Source organism: Plasmodium inui (assembly GCF_000524495.1).
Source record: "Plasmodium inui San Antonio 1 unplaced genomic scaffold supercont1.4, whole genome shotgun sequence".
NCBI lineage: Eukaryota > Apicomplexa > Aconoidasida > Haemosporida > Plasmodiidae > Plasmodium > Plasmodium inui.
Window position 1 is genome coordinate 621,117 of NW_008481838.1, and position 14,729 is coordinate 635,845.

General features: G+C 47.3%; 4 protein-coding genes across 4 annotated transcripts; 2 read left to right on the plus strand and 2 right to left on the minus strand.

The window, feature by feature from the left end:
- Positions 1–1,582: 1,582 nt before the first annotated feature.
- On the minus strand, positions 1,583–2,566 carry C922_01300 (hypothetical protein; the record flags this gene model as incomplete). The annotated part of the gene is made up of 1 exon (XM_008816906.1): positions 1,583–2,566. The coding sequence occupies one exon, from the start codon at positions 2,564–2,566 to the stop codon at positions 1,583–1,585; it is 984 nt and encodes a 327-aa protein (XP_008815128.1).
- A 2,832-nt stretch (positions 2,567–5,398) lies between these two features.
- Positions 5,399–8,217, plus strand: C922_01301 (hypothetical protein; the record flags this gene model as incomplete). The annotated part of the gene is made up of 2 exons (XM_008816907.1): positions 5,399–8,002; positions 8,119–8,217. The coding sequence occupies 2 exons, from the start codon at positions 5,399–5,401 to the stop codon at positions 8,215–8,217; spliced, it is 2,703 nt and encodes a 900-aa protein (XP_008815129.1).
- Positions 8,218–9,241: 1,024 nt separating this feature from the next.
- C922_01302 (30S ribosomal protein S11) lies at positions 9,242–10,218 on the minus strand (the record flags this gene model as incomplete). The annotated part of the gene is made up of 3 exons (XM_008816908.1): positions 9,242–9,359; positions 9,555–9,732; positions 10,047–10,218. The coding sequence occupies 3 exons, from the start codon at positions 10,216–10,218 to the stop codon at positions 9,242–9,244; spliced, it is 468 nt and encodes a 155-aa protein (XP_008815130.1).
- A 2,448-nt stretch (positions 10,219–12,666) lies between these two features.
- Positions 12,667–14,349, plus strand: C922_01303 (hypothetical protein; the record flags this gene model as incomplete). Its single annotated transcript, XM_008816909.1, has 1 exon — positions 12,667–14,349. One exon carries the CDS (start codon positions 12,667–12,669, stop codon positions 14,347–14,349), a length of 1,683 nt encoding a protein of 560 aa, XP_008815131.1.
- Positions 14,350–14,729: the final 380 nt, after the last annotated feature.

The following is a 14,729-nucleotide window of genomic DNA, read 5'->3' on the forward strand; positions in this document are numbered from 1 at the left end:
TAGCTGGATTGGAGGGGTACAAGTGGAAAAGAAATAAACCAGTTTTGCTAGCTACACGCAGAGGGGAAGAGGCAAAATGTGACAGCGCCAACGATGGGGAAAGGGAGAGGATAAAAAGAGGAGAAACTTATTTGGAGAAATCTGACACCGTCGATGTAGTCTACGTGCCGCTTAACCGCTTCATCGCTTCACGCAAGGAAGTGATGTCAACATTTGTCGCTTGTTTAAATGGTGCCCTGCGCAAAGATGCTAATCTGAAAATTGGCTGAAATTGGTTTTTCTCCGAGGGGAGTGCTAAGTATACAAAGGTACATACACCATGTGACCACCAATGCATAGGATAGGGACGTCGCCAAAGAGCCACGGGGAACAGAGTCAACGGAGCACGACCCAACGGGGGATTTTTATCCGTGCGCAAATAATTGCCACTCCCCCGTTTCACAGCTGCAGAAGTAGAGAGGCCAACCTTAGCACATAGGATCCAAGTGAATATTCAAATGAGGTGCAAATTTTTTTTTTTTATTTTTTTACAAATCTCGCCTGCGTTTCCATCACGTGGGGAGCCCTAAAAGTGGGGTCACTAAAAATTGGCAATCTGGGGTATTGTACCATAGATAAGCTCTCTTTTGCAACACCCTTTTATTTGATGCTCCCTCCCTGTTGGTACTGCGCTTTTCCTGGTGACATGCTGCTAAATGGGAAGGGGGGAAGGAACCACCTCCGTTGACCACTTTTTTCCCCCCCAACCATCACATACACAAACATGCACACACAAACACCTAATCGGTTGGATAAGTGGCCTTTCAAATTAAGCGACACACATTCATCACCCAATGTAGGGTAACGCAATTTGGTGCATTCCCCCAAATGGTGCAGTGAAGGTACAGAAGAAAAGGGGTTGGCATGCAACTGCATATTGGCATAAAAAATGGGGGTATCCCTTTTTGCCACCTTTCCACAAAGCCCCTTCGCGGCGGAGTTGCGTCTTTCCCAGATTGATCCGTGGAGGGGCATCGAAACGGAGAAAAACATTTGAAAAGGGGTCGCTAACGAGGTGGTAACTTTTAATTATGTTTCATGAGGGTGCACATGCGCATCTACACGGCTTGCGTGAGTTGCCTGCCCACGCGTGTGGGGAACAATCTTCATGGTTTATACACAATAGGTAAGTGCACTGGGGGGTGGCGGCACAGTGGGGGCGGAAGTTACACACAGATGGACGTTACATATGGCTGTTACGCTGGGTCAGGATAGATAAACGTGCGGAGTGGGACCACAATTTGGAAGGCGGTGTTTGACTGGAGACTCACGCGGGTTTGGGCATGTCCTTTTCTTTTTTTTTTTTAATTTGCTATTTGGCGAGTATCCAGGAGTGCATCCCCCGGTATGTCCACACGGGATGCCATCTGCATCGCCACCACAGCCACCCCCGCACATTTACAGTTACATATATACTAAAAAACAAGGCTCTTCGGAAGCGGGCAAGGGAGTATAGGTGAACAGGTTAGCCACCAAACATTGCGCCGCTACTGCTGCAGAGTGATTGCTTTAACGCGACTGCTTTACTGCTATTCCTTCCCCACTACTGCTGCCCCTTCTTGGCCGCTTGCTTCCGGTGGCGCTTCCTATGCTCGTCGTCACTGGAGCCTTTGAGCTTGGACAGGGAAAAGGGGTAGGACTTCAATTTGCTGTTAATCTTCTTGCCCAATTCATTCCACTGCTTTTTGGAGCTGGCATACCTGAACCGATTCATAAAGATTTTCAAATAATTGATCGCTTGAAAGGCAAGAGAGGGAGAGTACAGAAAGTTACTACCCCGATCAGTTAGGTACTTAATCTGCTTCGACGGAACGGTATGAAACAATTTGGTTATCTCCTTCTGAGATTTTAATCTAAAAGAACACACAGATCGGACGTCTCTCACTTTCCTCAAGTTGAGAAAAAAAGGGATCATGTCTAGTAACTCCGTGTCATTTAAATCCCCTTGCCATTTCTTTATGGGGAAAAAATTCTCTGGATATTTCAGACCAGATACATTGGAATCATCAATTAGGACCATTTTGGATATCTCCTTTTTTATGCTCTGCAGATTCTTTATATAGATCTTCTGATTCACTTCGAAGCAGTCCTCTCGGTAAAATTTCTTATCTATGTAGTGATCCACATCTATTATGTTCAGCACTGTATCGGCATAGGACTTTATCGAAGTTGTAAAAATGACTATTTCGAAAAATGGGTTCAGAATGGAGAAGAAGAGGTCTAGGTATGGCCTCTTACACACATATAAGGAGAAGTACCTCCCATTGATTAACACATCCACCTCCTTCTGATGACTGAACTTTTTCTTTTTTGTACAATAAATGAGTGTTTCGTCTAAATCCAACACGAGAGTCATACTTGGACAGACTCTCCTCTTCCTGTACGTGCTAAAGTGTAACTTTTCCCTCAGGATAAGGGTTCCAAAGAGGTACTTTATTACATTTTTTATTTTTCGCCATATGTTTAGGTAAAATTTTAACTTGCTTAAAAATTGGAAGATGCATCGTTCGATTCTTCTCCTTTTCATGCTGTTACTGAATCTATGGTACGATGCGACAAGGGCACTTCATTTTAGGGGCCTGCGTGGGGCAGCGGTTGGAAGAGGCGGCCTGATCCAGACGGGGTCTCGCACTGTGCAGATACGCTATCTTTCCCGCGGTGCGAGCGCGCACGGGGGGGTAAGGAGGGGAGACTCTGAGAATGGTGTCCTCCGCTGCGACTTCGCAGAAACTTTTTCCCAGAATCTCCTTCCGAGTTGATGCTCCCCAACGGCTGCTTTTCCGCCTTTTCCGAAATATCTCCTTGTGGGCATTCGGAGGGCCTCCTCCCACTCGCCAACGGGTCCCGTTGCTTCTTTGCCGTTACGCTGGTCCAGCCGTCCTCCGCGTACCTACAGGTTCACGTGTAACTCTTGCTTGTGGTTTGGGCCCTATTAAGGTCGCACTTCACCTGATTCCCACTTGTTATTCGCTTGTTGGGGCTAACTTTGAAGTGATCGTCCTTTCAACCCGGGATGCGCGGATCATTTGTTGCTAGGTAGCGGGGGTAATGCGGCCGACAATTCCTTCCTCCTTTTTTAAGCTCGCCGGGTGTGTGCTCCTTCGGTCTCGTCGCGAAGCGATTGCCTTGAGAAGCGATTGCCTTGTGAAGCGGTTACCCTGCGAAGCAGTTGCCTTTGCGGAGTGCTCCCCTCTGCGGCGCGGGTGTGTACTCCTCGCGCGCCCACAAGAGCTGCCGGACAGCTGAGCGGAACGTAGGAACAAACAAATGGCTAGAACAAATGGGCCTGCTTCGTAACTTATCGGTTCTTGACCTTTCTGGTCGAGGCCTGATGGGAGCGGGTGGACTTGGTCGCGCGTTGAGGCCCTTTGGGGGGTGCCGTACTTTAGCGTTTTTGCTTTTCTTTTTCTATTCCTCTTTTATGTGTTTCCTCTTTTATGCTTTTCCACTTTTCCTTTTTCACTTTCGGTTTTCCACTTCTTGCTGACGCGCTGGAGGAGCTCCCTTTTTCTATGTTTGGCAATTTCGAGGATGGCAAAAATGGCGCTGCACAAAATTGGGCGAGCAGGCACCCTCCGGGGAAAAATCCTTTTACATACGCGGGGGGGGGTGCGGCGACGGCGTACCGATTGGCGTACTTCTGGCCGTGCTGTTTACACTCAACGTAGCAAGGCCCTGTGCGGCTTCTGTCCCTTGCGGAGTGGAGTAGGATTCTGCCTTGCTGGGCGATCAACGCAGTACTCACTTGCCATGGCGACTGGCCAGGCACAGCACTACTCATGTGTATTTATTATGTGCCTATGCGGACATGCACCTTTGGAACAGCCAATCATATGACTGTACCTACCCTCGATGATTAGCAGCAAAAGGTGACACCAGTTTGGCACCCTCATCTTGGGAAGATGAAAAAAAAAAAAATAAAGAAAAAAAATAAACACCTATCCTTTCGGTTCGTTTTTTCTTCTTTTTCATCTCCTTGAACTTATTGAGAAGGCGAAATGCCATAGGAAGGTTATTTTATTTTTTTTCTCCCCTTTTCCCCTCCAAAGAAAATGTTGCCTCCCCCCCGCCTGGCCCACATCGCATCATTGGAGTTAGCTGTAGGGTGGCACACCGGGTTGGTTAAGAAGAGGTAGGAAGTTTGCCTCTCCAGACGTCACCTCCACGTGGCTTTGAATATCTGGAGGCGCCCAGACTTGACATACACCACAGAGGGGGTACCCTCTTGGGGAGACCTTTCCCTTCCGTCAGCAATTTTTCGTCTCTGTCAGACTGGAGAAACTGTTTGCCCCTCCACTGCTATCTGGATGCGATTCTTTCGCAGGCACATTTTTAACCGGTCCGCTTCTGCTTGCCCGGCGGTGGAGAAAAGCCAGCCATGCAGATGTGTCGCTGTCCGAGGTTCCACCCGTCTGATGTGTCACCTTTGCAAATGAACTTCTAACTCACCGCAGAGTTGCACCCCGCAGAGCTTCACCCCTCAAAGGTCCAACCCACTTCCTACATTTCGGAATGACTGCTGAACGAGCCGTTGCTTCCACAGTTAAACTGATAACTCAACGGGAAGAGGCCAAAGAGGGTTTCTACAACATCGCTGTGTATAAGTGAATCCCCTCGCGTCCGCGCCTACACTGGATGGCATGTTCAATCGGGAGAGTCTCTCCCTTGTGCGTCCCTATTTGTACCACTTCATAGGGCCAACGGTGCGAAGAGGTAATACCAGTCGTAATGTTAGTGGTAGTACCAGTCATAGTGTCAGTGGTAGTTTCCGTTGCAGTGTTGGAAAAATCAGGGGCACACCCCAAGAAGGTGCAGTACCGACCGGCTTCCCCAGCACCTCCCGTTTGATCAAACAGACGTATGCACATAACCCCTATCACGCGAACAGCAGGAACTATGAGTATACAACAGGAGGGGTCTCCCCTCCGTCCTTATTTCTCCCCATGCGATGTGAGTGCCGTTCGTTCCTCGGCCAACATAGAAGAGGAACATCGATTGAGTGCACATAAGATGCATTGAATAAAGAAGCCCGTAAAAAGTTACTGCCACGTGAAAAAAAAAGAAAAATCAGCCACTCACAATTGTGGCATGTACTTGTGCAGAACGAACAAATTTAGGGGCGCTGCTGCCAGAGAACCGAGAGAGTTTGGCTCGCAAGTAGGTATGTTCCTTTTTTTTTTTTCTTTTTTTGCTGCTTTATCTGGCCAAGGCGCGGACCAAGTTGCTTCTAATTAGGGGGCGATTCCCTTGCAGTATTTCACAGTCGTCCAGTTCGTCATTTTGCTTTGCAGCGTTGCAGAGGCACCTAGTTGTTGCTTAGCCGGTCCGCCTCCTCGCCGCTTCCCCGCCACACCACAGAATGAAAAGACTGCCGATAAGGAGCCTCCGGGTGAGGTTCGTTCAGTACGCTGCCAGAAGGGTACATCTAACGAAGTGCACTTTTTCTAGCAGCAGGAATTACGAGCCGTTCGCAAAGCGGAAAGATGAAGGTGATACATTTGGTGCCGAACAGGTCAACCCCGCAAGTGATAAGGCCGCATTTGACAACGTCGACTTTGACAAGGTCGACTTTGACGATAACGTCCCATTTGACAAGGTCGAATATGACGACAACGTCTCCACGGGCCTCACCTTCGACATCAGCGTGGATGAAGAGAAGTGGAGGGACCAGGAGGAAATGGAATACCAAAGGTTTATGAGCAGCGTGGGGAGCGCACATGGGAGGGGAAACGACGATGCGCACGTACAAGGAAGCGAAAGCGACGATACGCTCACACACTCCATTGAAAGTGCCGCCGTCGGGGGGGAGACCGATTTGGAGCTCCTGAAAGGGCTGCTTCAAAAGGGAGAAAAAGACTCCAAGTTTGCACCCGACGCGGTGACCCTGGTGAACAAAAATAAAAACATCCTTCTCCACTTGGAAGAGAGACACGCAAATAGCTTCTTCAACCAAGTGGGTGATAACATCGAGCACATAGACAGGCATAGTCTGATCGATCTGATAGGAGGACTAAGCAAGCTAAACATGAAAAATAGGATCCGTGATTTGTGTTACGAGATTGTCAAGATGATAAGAGGAGGGGAGGGGAGATCCACGGATCAACAGGAGAAGCAACTGGAAACGAAACTCTGCCTGCATTGCGTAACCGTGTTAAATAGGCACTCTCTTTATTTCTCCGAGTTCTACGATTATATGGCTTCCAAACTGGGGCACCTCGACACAGATGCATTGGTGTGCTTTGCAGAGGAGTGTTACAAGCACAGCCTCAGAACGAAGCATTATCTGGACAGACTGGTTCCCCTCTGTGTGGCCAAAATGGGAGAGTTCAGCCTGGACCAGCTGAAGAGTCTGTTCCACTCCTTCCATCGGTTCTGCAAGGAGTATTGCACCTTCTATGATCGCGCTGTGGATCAACTCCTTAGCGATGACCCCCACTTCGACTTACCCTTCTGCCAACTTGCACTGAAGGTCGCCACGAATTTTAGACACTCCGAGAGGTACGTCAGTTTGATTAATTTGGTGAGCTCCCATGTGAGTTCGCAGGTGAGGCGGCTGGGCAGTGAGGAGGTGAAGCGATTAGACCGTGAGGAGGTGCATTCGCCCGGGTCGCCGCTGACCTCTCCACTCATGAAGCACACCGCCTCGCCAGGGAAGCAACAAATTGGTCTCTCCAACGTGGACGCTGGTATGATGCCAACTTTGGAAGACACAAACGGAAATAACAACATGAAGAAGTTGGACAGATCAGATAGACCACCACATGACATGTCAAAAAAGGAGGAAGCGTTCTGCCAAATTGTAGAGTGCTTGAAATGCCTCAAGTGTTTGGAATATAGTAGAAAAAACGGAGAGCAGGTAAAAGAAGCAGTGAACGACATCTTCGAGTTGCTACAAAGGAACACTCAGCTGATTGGCCTCTTACCCGTAGAAGACGTGGTGCACGCAATAAGCTGCTTCTCCTCGTACAACAAACGAATCGTATTGTATAACAATCTCCTAGATGTGCTGTGTGAGAGGTCCAATGATCTTCTTCATGCGAAGAATATCTCCCTATGGATACACCCCATTATAAGTTTGGCCAAAATATCTTGGTTCCACGCAAACTACTTACGTAACGTCTTTGACTATGTGAAGGATATGTACGTGCTCAGTCGATTGAGTGTTTTTCAAATCTTGAAGCTTTTATCTTCCATCGTCAAAATGAATGTGTATGATGAGGAGGTGTACAAAGTGCTAATAGAGCAGGTGTACAAAGAATGGGACATAATAAAAGGAAAAATGATTGACGTTGCCACCTTTTTGTGGTCATGTGCTTACGTGAATATCATTTTTAAGCCCCTCTTCGATAGCTCGTACACGTTACTGCTTGACACATTAGGGAAAGAAGAATACATCAGATCAGACAATCATATGATGAGTAATAGGAACTGCCTTGTGAACATTACCTGGTCGTACATTGTGGCGAACTATCACAAAGATAGTGAATCCTTTCATCACATTTTAAATGCCACCTTTCGGGAGAGAGACCCAGAAGACTCGCAAGCTTTCAAGAGACTCCATCAAATTGCAGATGCGTGTTTTAGCGAGATACCTCACTGTTTAGTCAACGTCGATGCGCTGGATTGTATGTACAAATACTGCATGCATGAAAAGTGCAAAACGCTGAGGAACGATTTTAGCGTCTACAAAAAGGAGAAGGATGCCTTAAAAATGAGGAACAAAATAATAAGTGAACTAACACACATGTTAAAATGTTTTGAAGTCTCCTATGAGCTCCACTTTGAACCTTATCAGAACTCTCCCTACATGATTGATATCCTTCTCAATGAGGGAATGAAGATAGGCATTTGTGTCTTTGGGAAGGAACACCTCATGCGCACTCTAGAGAAGGGTAGCTGGGATCACATGAACAGCGGCTTCGTCACGCTACAGATGCGCGTCCTCCATGCACACGGCTGGCAGGTGAGTTGCTCCGCGTGGGGGATCGCACCCAGCTATACACTCCAGTGAGGATACTAAGCGTAGAGGATCTCCTTACCACCTGAGCATCTCCACACCACCTTCTACCCCCCCTGCAGATCATCCCCATCAACGGCGGCCAGTGGCTTCAGATGAACTCCGAGCAGAAGAAGGCCCTCCTGCGCGAAAACTTCCAGCGCTATTCGGTGATGATATGAAGCGGAGGAATCAGGTGCAAAATGGGGAGACCACTGCGACTGACACTATGGCGCGTCTTTCTCCTATCCCCCCATGTGTCTGCATTGGTCTTGCGATTCCGTTCCCATCTTCGTTCCTCCCAAGGTGGAAAACTCAGTCGCCACAGGAGACAACCATTTGAAGTGTTTATCCTAAAGGGTGGCCACGTTCTTATGCCGAAGTAGGCTTCAAATAAAAAAAAGTAATCCACTTTTACCTCCACATGTTCATACAATTTGTGCGTCTATCTGCAAAAAATTTTACCACGCCGTTATTTTCGCGATGCCCCTTTGGACAGTCGTAAGTTCCTTGGGTGAGCCTTAGAACACCTTTTTAGTTTGTCCTTTGAAATTGACGCTGCCTCCGAAAAGTTTCTCTCATCACTCGACGCGGGAGCCATTTCGTTAAAGCCGCTGCTATGTGTAGCCAACCACATAAAGTGCGCACATTCGGCTGGGTCCGCGCTGATCGCAGTGACCATATGCACTCCCGAGGAGCGTTTTCCCTTTTTACGTTAATCTGGTTAACCGATAAATTGGCATGTGTCTTGGAATTGCAAAGGGAAGGAGTAATTACTGTTCATATTGGCACGTTGGAAAGATGGGAAAAAAAGTCAATTAAAATAAAGTAAAAATGATGTAAAAATGAAGTAAAAGAAAAAGTAAAAACTGAAATGAAGTATAATAAAGTTAAAAGTTGAGGTGGAAGTGGGGCGAGCCGAGAGGCAACTGGGGTTAAAGCAGACATGCTCTCATTCGCGCAAAGGCAAACTGCGCTGCTCTTCCGGCGTTATGTTCATATGCGGCCACTTCGCGACAACGGCGAGAGAATATGGGGCCTTCTTCCTTTGCAGTTCGGCTTTCTCCAACCCCCCCGTTGCTCGCTTCCTTATCATCGCAGAATCACCTTACGCGCGGGTACATACATAAGGCATACACATACACACATGTGAACGTACACATATGTGTCCTCTTCGCGATGGACAGGCTCTTCCTTCTGTGGAGACTACGCAAACTGCTCTACAAACGTCTTCCTCTTCTTCCGGACTTTTTCCTCGTGGAATCGGTAGGGATTGGAGTCACGTCCTCTATTCGCCCTATTTTTAATCCAGAACGTGCTAAAGCTCTGCAGGGGGGAAAGCGAGGGTTGCGTTAGCAATGGGTAGTGGGAAGCGGATAAGGAAAAGTAAAAATTCAAATGTGCGTAACGTAGGCTTGGGCCCTTCTCCCATTATGACGCGGATCCTCTCTCTCCCTATATATATGTGTATATATGTATATATATATTTTTTCTTTTCTTGGTTCTCTCCTCTGCTTACCTTAAGGCTGATTGCGCACCTGGACCCGGCGTCTTCGACTTGGTGCCCCCTGAGGCTCTTAACTTGATGTGAATGGCTGAGACTCCCAATTCTTTAAGTCGGACTGCGACATCCTGTGCTGCCATCATGGCTGCGTACGGGCTGGATTCGTCTCTGTCAGCCTTGACTTTCATGCCACCTGTGGGGGTATTGGAATGGACGGGAAAAAAATGAGGTAAAAACGGGGAAAGGGTTAACAGGGCGGGGGGTTCGGACCAAATAGGCGAGTCTCCCGGTAATGACACCCCTTTTCACTTCACTGCAACTCCGAGAGGTGGAAGCAGTAAGAACGGCACAGGGCACGTGCAGAGTTGCTACACTTGGCAGGGATGTTGCGAATAGTGGGGGCTGTTAATCCGCATTTGCGCATGTACATGTTAGATACACATATGTATGTAGTTTTTTTCCTCCTTTTCGCCTTTTTTTTTTCTTCTTCTTGGCGTCCCCACTAACCTGTAATCCTGACGAGGGTTTCCCTTCCACTTAAATCAGTGACGTGGATAAAGGTGTCATTAAAGGAGGCAAATATGTGCGCCACGCCAAAAACCAACTCTCCCTCTTTGGGCTGCGGGCCGGAAACAATGGCCGTTTCTGGTTGGGGGGCTTTCACCTTTTTGGATGCCATCTTGCAGTGAAAATGGAAGCGTACAACTCGTCGCTCCGACAGTAGTACATATAGTAAAGTTTTCTCTCTTCGTGGGAAATGGTAAGGAGTGGATCTCCCTTTCGTGTTGAACGATGGTGAAAGAACGCCGTACGGGAGGTAGTTATAACGCCTCTGCTGGAAGTTACTTTATTGTATTCCTTCGTTGGAATTTTTTTTTTTTTAAATCCTCAGCGTGATATATCAAACTGGCTTCAATTTTTCTTCTTGTTGGTTTATTTTACTTCAGTGGGTGAGTTAAAAAAAAAAATTCTCTGCAAGGGGGAGTAGTAGTAGTTGTATGATGTCGAGTCCTGTCATGTAGGTTTGCCAATATAATTCCGAAGAGCGCTCGTCAAACAATATTATGCAGCTGCGGAGGCAATTCTTCTTCCATCTGTTTTTTTTTTCTTTCTTGCCCCTCCTTCATTGCTCGGTTTCCTTTACCCCTTGGGAAGCGAACAATGCGGCAGTGGGTGTCCCTATTAAGCGATGTGCCCCTCATACACGAACGCCCAAATGGGGGAACTATATGCAAGAAAGCACCGTTAACTTTTGCATTTCTGTTCCGACAAGCGGGGAGGGCCAAAGAATGGAGCCCCCATTCCTCTAAGCCGCTATTAACCATACGATATTGTGAAGCGCCTTCAGATTGAGAAAATGGCGCATGGACGGGGTCAGGGGGTGATAACCTTTTTTTGTAGCATACCTGCAGTGCCCACTTCTTACAGTGTCGTCGTTCTACTCACGCCGAAAGGGTCCAACTGCGACAAGGACACCTAAACCTGTCGTCGTCTCCCGCAAAAAAACTTAGCAACAATTTTTTGTGTGCCTTTGAGAATGGTTCACCGCGGATGGGTCCAAACGGGAAACAATTATATATCCCACCCTATCGCAAGTACCTATGGTACGAATGTACATTTTGCTATGTTTTCCCCGGCGAAATAATCACCGCCGTGTAGCAATTTTTTTTCTTTTCTCCCCAACTGCATATATATACCTACAGTAAAAAAGGGTAACCGTGAATTCTTTAAAAAAGTAACTTTTAAGTGTTTCCTTTTTTTTTTTGTGAAGATACCCACATTGGCAGTTTTCTTTTCAAAAAGATATGCGTCATTGGGAATACTTGAGTGGGCAATTTCCTGCTCCTCCATTTTTTAACCTTCCTTTTGCCCATTTTGCACAAAAAGGAAGAAGAAAAAACCTCTTTAATCACTTCTTAATGAGTGGAAGAGGGGGAAGCACACCCCAGGGCCTGCTGTGCAAATTTTTAAGTAACACCCCAGCGGAAGGACACACTACCACCACAACGTATGCAAGAGCAACCCTGTGCGGGGCACCAGAAAAAATGGAAACAACACAATGGACCTATATGGCTGCATAAATTTGGCCAAGTATGTAGTTTGCTTCCTCTTCCTTTCGTTTATTAATATTAGAGAATGGCAGAAGCGGAAAAAAAAAAAGAAAAAAAACAGCAAAGGAGAGTAGAATAGCTGAGAATGCGCGGCTGGGGGGGAGAGGCTTAAAGGGAGAGTGAAAAAAGGAGGTGACAAAGACGCAACAAAGACGCAACAAAGAGGCCAAAGAAAGCTCTGCGAAAGGAACGAACCAGTTAACGACTGTAAGAGGCTGAACTAACCCCCGGCCCCGGAGCAGCGGTAGGAAAGGGGAAGCATTTACGCGCACACCCTCTTCACACGTGACGTCGGGTAAGTGTAATCTTCCCACCTGTACAGTTAAAATATCCATGCAAGTTTGCTTCCTTTTATTTTCTCGTCCTACCATTTTTCGACTTTCTAAAAACGTACACAGATGATTAATTGGGGACGAATCACGGTACCCTCTGTTCGCATTGTCGCCCCAAAGTGATTGTACCCCTCCCGTTGCACAAATGTGTGGACGCCCTTTTGACCTGTGCATTTTAAGACGTTGCTTCAAGTGGGCAAACTGCGCTGTCTGCACTGTGTGCGTTGTATCCGTTGAGCTTCTTTACGCTCTGTGTTTGTAGCCCATTTTGTGACGACTCGAGAGGCGTAACTCCTCCCCAGTCGCGCACCTGTTCCAACGCGGGTAAAGCTGTACCGATATAACGCTTTGGTTATTTTTTTCATGGAGGGTCCACTTGACAAGTTAGTCATCGCGCGGAAGAGTCCCCTGAATTGGTCTGAATTGCTCTGAGCGACGCCAGCGGGGGGAGTCCTTATCCCTTCTTCCATGGATGAGGAACAGGAAACTACGAGAGAGATTTTCGGATTGGTCGAACGAGCAAGCGTTGTAGGTACACTCTCCAAAGGGTTACCTTAATTTTTTTTTTTCTCTTTTTTTTGGCCAAGTGGAAGTGTAAAAATCATGCTTCCCTATCGCACCCCTCCAGTAGTACCCCAGAGTGAGCATACATAGAAGAAGACAGCTACTCGTGCCGACTCGAATATGAATTCCATCCTTTTGCTTCTCTATCTGAGTGTGCTCTTAAAAATAGAAAGCAAAGGGGTCTCGAAAAAGGTCCTCAAAGTGAAGGTGATACATCGGGGAGGACCCTCTTTTGTGGCAACCAAGTCATTCTATGTGATAAGGGTGAAAAGGAACAAAATGGCGTTGCACACCGTTGACGATGAGACAAACCCGGGCGATCTAAACGTCCTCAATGAAGAACCTTCCACAATCGGTCCAAATGGAGCATCCTCTGTATGTAACTTCCCAAATGAGGGGACCCCCCCAAATCGCCCCAAACTCACCAATATCCTTCTCATCGTTGACTACGATGGAACAAACTATAGCGGGTGGACGGGCATTGAAAATTGTAGCGATGTATACCTAAGCGCAACGAGGAGTTACAAAAATGCAGCGACGGAGGAGGAGAAGAGGAAGAAGCAAACGGGGGAGTCAAATGGGACGTCAAAGTACGACACAGTGCAAAACATGATCCTAAATTGCATTTTGCAAATTCATGGCTATGGATACCAATTGAACAGAGATGAAGGGGACGTGAAGTCCAATTTGAAGGCCTTCGAATTTATAGGCGTAAGTAGAACTGACAAGGGAGTCCACGCGAAAGAGTATATATGTCAGTATGTGTCTTATGACAGGCCCCCCCCGTGTGATGGCAACCTGAATAAGGTCAAAATGGCACTAAATGGCTTACTAAATAAGGACATAAAAATCCTGGCCGTTCTAAATGCACCCTTCCCCGACTTCAATGTAAGGTTTAATAATTTGGGAAAAATATACACATACAATTTTGACATTCGAATTCCGAGTCAGCCTTTGGAGAGAAACTACGCATGGCAGCTGTCTGATGACCCGAGGTTTGCATTTCTTCTTCGGGAGAGTTCGAAAAAAAAAAAAAAAAAAAAAAAAGAACAAGGGGAGGAGGACAAACAGGAGGGCAGCCAATACCAGAATGACTGCGTGACGACAAACGGGCTGACCAGTGTAGACGAAAATTTGAGTTTTCTTTTTGGTGACCACGCGGTGCGAGGCGGTGGAGCGGTCGCTTCTAACAAGCTCACCTGTGATGAGATCATTCGTGAAGAGGCCATTCGTAAGGAGGCCATTCGTAAGGAGGCTATCTCTGACGATCTCCACTGCGGGGGAGAAGAAGCCCAACCGTCTACCCAACCGTCTACCCAACCGCCAACCGAACTGCCAACCCAACCAGACGTCTCCCACTCCATGCGCATAATCAATCGCGAGGGGGGAAGCAACTTGACCATACCGTGCGACATGGAGAAAATCAAGGAGTGCTCCAAGCTGTTTCTAGGACACCACAGCTTTGAATTCTTCTGCGGCACGTTGAAAGGGACGGAGAAGCAGAAGAAGGTGAACCCATTTTGCAACATCCACTTTTTGGAGTTACACCAATTAAGGAGTAATATCTACCAATTTGTCATCCAGGGAGATAGGTTCCTATATCACATGATTAGGATAATCGTCGGTACTTTGATTCAGGTCGGAGTGGGACTGTTGCAATACGAGGACGTGCGGGACGCCCTTCATTTTAGCAAGCCACTGAAGGTGAAGCTGTGCGCACCTGCACAGGGCCTCTGCTTGACCAAGATTTTGTTCCCTGCCGCTATCGAGAGGGACATTTCCGCGGCGTTGTTGTCGCGTTAGGGGAGGGGTAACGAGTTTCGTTCACCTGTGTGCAGGCAGGTATATATTTATGCGTGCGTATGCACCCCCAACCCCACCGTCGAGCCACGTTCACAATGTGTTTGCGTATCCGATGTAACATATCACTTCTACACGTTTGATTTTGCGAATGGGTGTCCATTTGGCGTGACATCTTTGTTTGTTTGGAGTAATATGTTTGTTTGTCTGTCTTCTTGTTTGCTTCTTTCTCTGACTGTTTCATTCTTTGCATGTTTGTTCATTGGAGATAGAATGTCACGTCCCTTTAGCAGCCGAGGCGTGTGTGTGTCTCCCCCCATTCCCCCGACATGAAAGTACACCCAGTTTGTAACAAAAAAAAATAGGCAGCAAAATTACGCAGC